The sequence below is a fragment of the Pseudonaja textilis genome, chromosome 17 (assembly GCF_049901715.1).
Source record: "Pseudonaja textilis isolate UNSWEBS1 chromosome 17, rPseTex1.2, whole genome shotgun sequence".
NCBI lineage: Eukaryota > Metazoa > Chordata > Lepidosauria > Squamata > Elapidae > Pseudonaja > Pseudonaja textilis.
This window is the reverse complement of record NC_142006.1, coordinates 8,307,833-8,316,649: the sequence shown is the minus strand read 5'-3', so window position 1 is coordinate 8,316,649 and position 8,817 is coordinate 8,307,833. Positions and strand designations below refer to the sequence as shown.

Here is an 8,817-nt window from a genome sequence, read left to right as displayed (position 1 = left end):
CTTCCTTCCTTCCTTTTCTTCCTTCCTTCCACTTTCCTTTCCTTCCTTCTGTCTTTCTTTCCTTCTTTCTTTGCATATGCAAAGCCCAACCACTCTCTTTCCAGAGAGACACAGGCCTGGAACAGGAGCCAGATGTTCCTGCTGACAACGCAAAGCTTGGCCGGGAGGGTAAGAGGGAGAGGAGCGCTAGGGATGACTTCTAGAAGCCGGAGGGCTTCCTTAGGATCCCCGCCTCCTCACATCAACTCAACTTTCAAAGGAGACATTTAATTTAGCGGGGTTTGGTTGCCTTCTCCACCTGAATCTCATTTTCCTTTCTTTGAATGCCAGTTTTTTTTTCCCAAGGGAAAAGATGGGTGATTTCCCAGGGGTGATTAATACCAACAGGTGCTATGAGTCTTAGCTTTTCACTCACCTCATCCCAGGTAACAGAAAATAACAGAATAACAGAATTGGAAGGGACCTTGGAGGTCTTCTAGTCCAACCCTTCTCAAGCAGGAAATTCTACCCCATTTCAGACAAACGGATGCCCAGTCCCTTCTTAAAAGACTCCAGTGACGGAGCAGCCACAACTTCTGAAGGCAAGACATTCCCCTGATTAATCCTTCTCCCTCTCAGGACATTTCTCCTGATTTCTAAGTTGCTTCTACTCCTTGGTTAGTTTCCACCCGTGGCTTCTTGTCCTGCCTCCTGAAGGTGCTTTGGAGAAGAGCTTGACTCCCTCTTCTTTGGGGCAGCCCCTCAGATACTGGAAGGCTGCTATCATGTCCCCCCCTGGTCCTTCTTTTCATTAAACTACACAGACCCCAAATTCCTGCAACCGTTCTTCGTATGTTTTAGCCTCCAGTCCCCTGATCACCCTGGTTGCTCTTCTCTGCTGGAATACCAAACTGGAGTCTCCCAGTTGGTAAACAAACCCCCAAAGGCCAAAGAAAGGGCAGGAGAATGTGCCAGGGAAGGATGGCCACCATGTTCACTGGTCACACCTGGAGAGGCGTCTATTCCAGAAAGAATAGACAACCTCTGACGTGTATCACATTCTGTTTATTGTGGCTCTCGGCAATGTGGCTTGTACAAACGACAGGGTTTGATTGAGGATTTATTTCCCTCACTCTCGAAGCCCCACCCATCCCGATTTAACCACGCCCACATCCACAGCAGAAAGCGTCCTCACATATTGCATGACGGTGCGCTATGCTGGCTTGACAGCCGCGGATAGAAAGACACTACGGAGGGTGGTGAGCACAGCACAAAAACCTCACGTGGGGTGTTCCTTGATACCTGTGGGGACCCGGGGCGTTGACACAAAAGTAGAAAAGGTCCCTTTAATGCCTCCAACTTGGTCCCAATGTCCAATTATCCCCAACTAGATATCAAACTCTTTAAGAAAACAGTTGTCTTGTCAGAAGGTTGACAAAGGGGATGACGCAACCCCGGGGACGCCGCGCCCATCACAAAATATGAGTCTGAATTTTGATCACGTGACCGCAGAGACACCACCACAGTCATGTGACCCAGAGGGTCACAAGTCGCTTTTTTCAGCGCCGTTCTAACCTCAAATGGCCACTAAGTCGTAAGTCAAGGACTGCCTGCCCCCGTCCTTAGAGGAGATTGACTTTGGCTACTACCGGTTTGCAGCCAGTTCTTCCAAATTCCTTCCCTGCCTTTTTGTAATAGCTGAGCTGGCCAGCCAAGCGTTGGATGTGGCTGGCGTTTGGGTAAATCCCTTCGCTCATCATCTCCTCGTAGAAGCAGTTCAAGATGTGGTCTTTCTCCAACAACCCGAAGGGGACAATCTCCACCCCTGCCCAGAAAGGGTGGACGTGGCTCAGGATGGGCCGAAGAGCGGACTGAAGCTCTTCCAGGTCCTTCTGAGGCCGCGACGAGTCGTTGGACACGTTCTGGAGGAAATGGTGGGTGATTTCCTCTCCTCCCAGGTTGCTGATGAGAATGTAGACGGCATTGAGGTATTCGTTGGTTTGGTTCTTCTGAAAGAACCTGCCCAAGGTCTCCAACAGAGTTTGGGGCATGAATTCCACCTCATCCAGAATAAACATGGGGATGAACTCTTCCACTTCGGCTTGAGCCACCATGTCTCTGATGGTGTCCGATAACTCCGACTGGCAGGTGTGGATGGAGGTTTTGACGGGGCAGTGGTGCGCCGTGAAATAATGGAGCACTGAATGGGCTCCCACCACCGAGCGGAAGTGCTTCGCCAGAAGCCAACCAAGGTGGCTCTTCCCAACACCGCTCGGACCGTTGAAAGAGACAACCAAAGGTTTGTTATGGACGTGGGTGGCCAGGTAATCCTTCAACAACCCCATGACCCTTTCAATGACCAAGGGCTGCCCGAAAACCTCCCGAGCCATGGTCTTCTCCAAGCCATCCAGGTCGTACTTCAGGAGGTTATCATCCAGGTTCTCAATGGCGTTGAGGATCTGGAAGCAAATGATGGCCACAAACAAGAGGAGGAACCTCTTGGCTTTGCTCCCGTGTTCGGCGGGCAGGTATTTCTTGGAGCTTTCGGGATACAGCACCCGGGGGTTCCTCGATTTCTTCTTACGCCGTTTGGGTTTGGTCACCAGGAGCGGGTCAGCGGGATCAAACGTGAAATACTGGGAACTGTTCAAAGAGGCTTGGTTGGAGAGGCTTGTTAATTTGCCTTTCCCCAAGGAGATCTGTCTCTGGAGAAGTTTGTCCCCGGGCAAATAGCCTTTTTTAAAGGCGTGGGCTGTCCTCCGAAGACGAACCACAGCTCGTACCGGAGAAGAAAGCCAAGAAAGTTTCTGCGGGTTTTTGACGGGACTCTTTCGGCTTTCCATCTTGACCTCTTCCTGCTGGTGAGACGTTTCTGGAGAGAGAGAGAGCAAAGGACATATAAGGAAAATAAAATAAAATGTCTATTTGACTTTAAACAAGACAAAATAGAATGAAGTAAAGTTAACCTAAGAACAGTTCACAAAATTGCCCGCTATGACGCCTTGCCCGTCAACGACTTCTTCAGCCTCAACTGCAATAATACAGGGTCAAACAACTGATGCAAACTCAAGGTGAACCGCTCCAAACTCGACGGTAGAAAATACGACTTCAGCAACAGATAACAGATAACAATCAGAGTTGGAAGGGACCTTGTAGGTCATCTAGTCCAACCCAAGAAGGAGACCCTACCCCATTTCTGACAGATGGCAGTCCAGTCTCTTCTTGAAAGTCTCAAGTGATGATGCTCCCAACAGAGTGGTCAACGCCTGAAACGCCCTACCTGACTCCGTTTTTACAGCCTCAACAACCCCTCGTAGCTTCAACCTCAAGCTGTCAACCATGGACCTCACCCCCTTCCTAAGAGGACCTTGAAGGGGGCGTGCATTAGCGCACCAGCGTGCCTCTACCGTCCCTGTCCCACTGACCCCATTTCTCTGTATTTACTCCCTTTGTTCTTGTGGATGTTGATACCTATACTTGTTATCTTGTCTATGTTTGACAAACAAACGAATCAGGGCCTGGCACTACGCCGTACCTCGTGGTAGAGCAACACCTCTTGAAGGCTATGGGTAGACTTTCTCTCTCCGTCTATGGGAAGGAAAGGCCTCCTAGCTAGGCTGTGAACATCTGGAGGGCCGTTCTGTGGTCTTCTCAGCCCTCTGCTGGTCATCTGTATTTCTGCAGCCCAGGGTAGCTCTGGGAGCACACACAGGTACCCTTCCCGGGACATTGCAACCGTCGTGAGTACATGCCAGTTGCCAAGCCTCTGAATTTTGATCATGTGACCATGAGAAAGCCGCAATGGTCCTAAGTGTGAAAAACGTTGCTTTTTTTTTTTTTTCAGTGGCATCGTAACTTCGAATGGTTGCTTAAGTCTCTGCTGTAAATCCAGGACTGTTGCCTGCATTCTGGACGTGTTCGGCCTCTAGAGCTTCCATTATACCTCTGCATGAGTTACTGAGCCAAGTTTTGTCGTGTGTGTGTGTGTGTGTGTGTTCCAGCATAACTCTTGAACGCCTTGAGCAGTATTAACCAAACTTGGTACACAGATTGCTCTCTAGAAACAAATACTGTGTGTGTGTGTGTGTGTGTGTGTGTGTGTGTGTGTAAGACATCCCTAACACCCCTTGGGATGATGTGTTTTGTTAAGATACAGCCTGTTGTGCCTTCAGGTGGCTTCTACCATACAGCCATAAAATGGCTTCTACTGCACGGCGCTGTGGAGTTGCCATGGTAACGGCTTCACAGTACTCCACAAAGGGGGGTTCTCTCTCTGGTAAAGGGGGAAAATCCAACATTAGAAATGACATTTGTTCCGGTTCATTGTCGCCGAAACCAGGGCTTTTCCTGTCTAATACAGGATTAGAATAAATAAATACCCGGGCAATGCCAGGTTATCAGCTCGTCTAATCTCTTACAACCCAAAAGTCAAAGTTCTTTTCCACCTCGGGCACAAAATCCAGAAGCATGGAAACAAAAGCGTGGATGTTCTTTTCTTTCCTCCGAGAAGCCAGTTTTGCCATTTCAGCAAGCCCCAACCTGCAAGATTGTGTCCTTTTCAATTGTTCCCTTTTTGTCCCCTGCTCATCCCGGTCTGTAAGCCGGCTAGCTTTGGTAAGCAATGAATTTCTCGGGAACTTCGCGGACTTGTACAAACACAGCAACCTGGCTCCAGACCTGGGTCACCCTAGTAAGGCTTGTGAAAGCACACACGTCAATCTCAGACGGCACAGGTTGCATCTGGCAATTATCTCTGCTGGAGAATGCTCTGCCCCCTCCCAATAATTATTAACTTTCACTCCTGGGGTGGAGTTGGGGGTTGAAGAACTCAGCAAACCAGTTGGATTTCATTCCGGGTTTGCCAACGTCCCAGAGCTGCCTGTTTAGTACGGAAGGAGGAAAGGAACTAGGAATCAGTTTGAATTTCGGCTCTTTAAATTTGCAAAATGACAACAACAACAAAAAAAGGGAGGTTACGGGTTTGTCCTCGACTTACGACAGTTCAAAGTTGCGACGGCCCTGCCCAACGCAACCGATGGCCGTTTTCCACGGGCCGTTGCATCCTTTGCAGCTTGCCCCACGTCCCTGTGAACAACACTCAGAGGCTTGGCAACTGATCCACACTTATGGCCGTTGCAGTGACGCCCTTTAGCGACCTGCCAACAAGCAAATTCAAGCGGCGGGGGGCGGGGGGGGACCAGATTTGCTTAACAACGGGCGACTCACTTATCGAGGGCAATGCTTCCCTTAAGGACTTGTGTCAAGAACGGCAAAATTCACTTAACCCCTGTCTGGCTTAACGACAGAAATTTCGGGTTCAGTTTTAGTCGTCAGTCAAGACTCCCTGTATTTCGCTTGCAAGATTGCAATTGCTCCAAAGGATTTCTGCTGGTTTAGTGGTGTTTATTTTCCCCAATTGCTTGTTCAAGCTTTCTCTTGCAAATGCCTCCGTAATTTTATCTCACTTAAGGCAAAAAATAAAAATATATATTCCTCCTCATTTTCATCTCCCACGGCTTCTGACTTTTCTTCCTTTCACCTGCTTTGCAGGGGGCAAGTTTTGCAACGCTGCTGGGTTCGGGGTTCTTAAATAGGGAGCCCCTTTCCTAAAACGAAGGCCAGTAGGTGTTGCAAGAGGTGAACATTCCCAGCATGATTTGCAGACGGGTTCAGAGTTCGATGATGGGAGCCTGTTTTGCTAAACTCGCTTCCTAGCAAATCTCCCCCTCCGTTTCTTCGCCGGTCGGAATCGGAAATGAGTCATTGCCACGAAGAGGCAGGGGGAAAGAAAGAAAGAAAAACGAAAAGAAACTATCTGAAAAGCTGGGTCGCCAACTGATCTTTCCTGGCTCTGTCCTTCTGCTTTGAACAGGCTCGGCAAAGCAGTGAGGGTTGGGGTTTTTTTTTTCCCAGGCACGAGGGATGAGGTCCATTTTAAGCTGAATTTATTTATTTATTTGCAAAAGGGAGAAAGAAAGCGCAGAGCAAAAGACAAGCTTACTCCGGAACGCTCTACATGCGCAGGAATGTTCCTAACGGGAATACAGGTTAGAACTTTCTCAGAATAACAAAGTTGGAAGGGAACTTGGACCTTCTAGTCCAAGCCCCAGCTGAGGCAGGAGACCCTAGATCCATCGTGGGCAAACGGCTGTCCAATGTCTTCTTGAAAACCTCCAGGGATGGAGCATCCCCTGTTGCCATGACGAGGCAGTCGAGTTGTTTGATCATGGTCAACTGAATCACGATCAACTTTATTGGAGTCTAGTCTTGCATTTATACACATTTTTAGTTATCCTCCAACATTGGTTAACTTTGGTTACTGCTTAACTTTCCTTACTGTTTAGCATAGTAATTAACACAATTAATTATCTCTAGTTAAAGTCTTAACATAGGTTGACTTCCTCTCCCTAATCCTCCTTTAGATTAGTGACTTTGTTTGCCTGAGTTGTATTTGCTTGGAAACGTTCTTGATCTGAGGTTTGCCCTCCGAGATTGGAACATTCCTGCAATTACAACTCTACAATCCACAACATCTGAAGGCAAGTTGTCCCACTGGCTAATTGTTCCCAGTGACAGGAAGTTTCTGCTTAGTTTCAGGTTGCTTCTCTCCTTGATCAGTTTCCATTCATTGCTTCTTGTCCTGTCCTCAAATGTTTTGGAAAATAGACTCCTTCTTCTTTGGGGGCAGCTCCTCCAACGTTGGAACGCTGGTAGTTAGTCCTTACGTGAAAAATGTTCTCAGCCTCTTGTGACTCTAAAGCACTAGTTTCTCTGGGGAAATTCATTTGCAAAGCAAAGAAGTGTGTGTGGGTGTGTGTGTGTGCAAAGTTCAGCGTTTGTTATCAGCAGCATGCCCCGTTCTGAAAAACCCATTTCGGCCAGTTGCGAAGAGGCGCTGAAGGATCCATTTTCGGCAGTGGTTGTATCAACTAATGGGATGACAACACCTGCCTCTCCCCATAACTGAAAAAGCTTCGTGCGTTATTTATTTCCCAGCTTATTGTGAAATTACACGGCTCCAAAGGGCGTCAACACCCTTTAGCTACAGGTGCATCTATAGCTAGGTGAAGATATTTCTTGGTCAAAAAAAATGCCTGCCACATGTGAATGATAACCAGCAGAATATTTGTCGCTCGGGGCTGAACTGTGGGCGCTCTTGGTGCTGTCTGGGCTTGGTGATTTTCCTTGCAGATGTTTCATTACCCCACTAGGGTACATCATCAGTACTAGAAGAAGTAGGGGTTTGCAGGGAGGAGGAGGACAATGACTGTGGGATCCTGGGTGCTCTCTGAGCTTGGTGGTTTGGTTTCTTTGCAAACGTTTCATTACCCAACTAGGTAGCATCATCAGTACTAGAAGGGAGTGGGATTTGCAGGGAGGAGGAGGAGGAGGAGGAAGAGGAGGAGAAAGACTGTGGGGTCCTTGGTTCTCTCTGAGCTTGGTAGTTTCCTTGCGGATGTTTCATTACCCAACTGGGTAACATCATCAGTGCTAGAAGGACGTGGTGTGTGTGGAGAAGAGGAGGAAGAGGAGGACTGTGGGGTTCTTGGTGCTCTCTGAGGTTGGCGGTTTCCTTGCAGGTGTTTCATTACCCAACTAAGCAACATCATCAGTGCTGATGCCACCACTGATTATCACTGGTGATGTTCCCTAATTGGAGCACGAAACGTCTGCAAGGAAACCGCCAAGTGCAGAGAGCGCCAAGGATCCCACAGTCCTCCTCCTCCTCCTCCTCCTCCTCCTCCTCCCATTCCCTTCTAGCACTGATGATGTTACCTAGCTGGGTCATGAAACGCCTGCAAGAAACCAACCAGGCTCATAGAGTGCTAAGGACCCCACCATCCCTCCCTCCTCCTCTTCCTCCTCCTCTTCCTCCTTTTTCTCCTCCTCTTCACACACACACCATTCCTTTCTAGCACCGTTGAGGCTAGTTGGGTCAGGAAACATCTGCAAGCAAACCACCAAGCTGACTGAGCCCTGTATCTAACCAGAGAGCAAAGCCACCCCTTACCAGCACTGATGCTTCTACCTAGCTGGGCGAGGTGACACCTGCAAGCAAAGAACCGAAGACACCCCTCCCCCACACACAAAGGCTCCATTCCCCAAAGTGCCACCTCCCCCTCCAACGTGACCTGCAGCCTTTGCACCTCGAAGCTTCCCCTCCCCCTCCCTGACCCTCCCCCCCCCCCAGAAAAGGGGACATTTACTGTACCAAGCGTCTGAGTTGGAGAGCTTCACCATCCTTCTGCCCGGGAGCATCTCCCGTCCCATCGCTCAGGGCTTGGGTTCTCCAGCAGCTTGGGAAAGCCCCGTCACCTGCTTTTGGTGCGGGTGCAAGAGAAAGAAAGGAAGGAAGGAAGGAAGAAGGGAAACAGCCCACTGGGGAGGAGACTGCCTCTCTCTCCTTCCTCACGCTTCCTTCTCCATCCGCACCCGCCCGCTGGAGCTCTTATCTCAGTTGCGCTCTGCTGCTAAGCTTTGGCCAGCGGCCTGCGGGCTGGCTCACAGCTCTTGTGTGTTGCAAGAGAGGCTCTACTTCCACACACTCACACACACACGCACGCACACACACCCATCTCCTTGGCCAACAGCTCTCTCCATTGGCTGCCTCCCGGCTGCACAGGAACTGGGTGGGTTGGACGTGCTTGCAAGGCTGACTGACTGACCAACCAAGCTCAGGTCAGCCAGAGAGGCAAAAAGGGTGTTTAGGAAGAGAGCCAAGGATTGTGTTGTGGCCCAAACAGGACGATGAAGACATTCCCACAGCAGGCAGAAGCCCCCCCACTTTTTTTTCACACACACACACACACACACACACACACACACACACACACACCC

At 49.4% G+C, this 8,817-nt stretch overlaps 1 protein-coding gene across 2 annotated transcripts; it reads right to left on the bottom strand.

Moving 5' to 3' along the window:
• Nucleotides 1-1,024: 1,024 nt before the first annotated feature.
• TOR4A (torsin family 4 member A) lies at nucleotides 1,025-8,527 on the bottom strand. 2 transcript variants are annotated; one of them, XM_087914677.1, is made up of 3 exons: nucleotides 8,192-8,496; nucleotides 4,976-5,064; nucleotides 1,025-2,851 (listed from the first exon to the last, which is right to left on the bottom strand). In XM_087914677.1, exons 1-3 carry the CDS (start codon nucleotides 8,248-8,250, stop codon nucleotides 1,602-1,604), a joined length of 1,398 nt encoding a protein of 465 aa, XP_087770803.1. In that variant the 5' UTR covers nucleotides 8,251-8,496; the 3' UTR covers nucleotides 1,025-1,601. The 2 variants fall into 2 exon arrangements, with proteins under 2 accessions (XP_087770803.1, XP_087770804.1); XM_087914678.1 differs by lacking the exon at nucleotides 4,976-5,064 and having other exon boundaries at nucleotides 8,192-8,527.
• Between the last annotated feature and the right edge of the window lie 290 nt (nucleotides 8,528-8,817).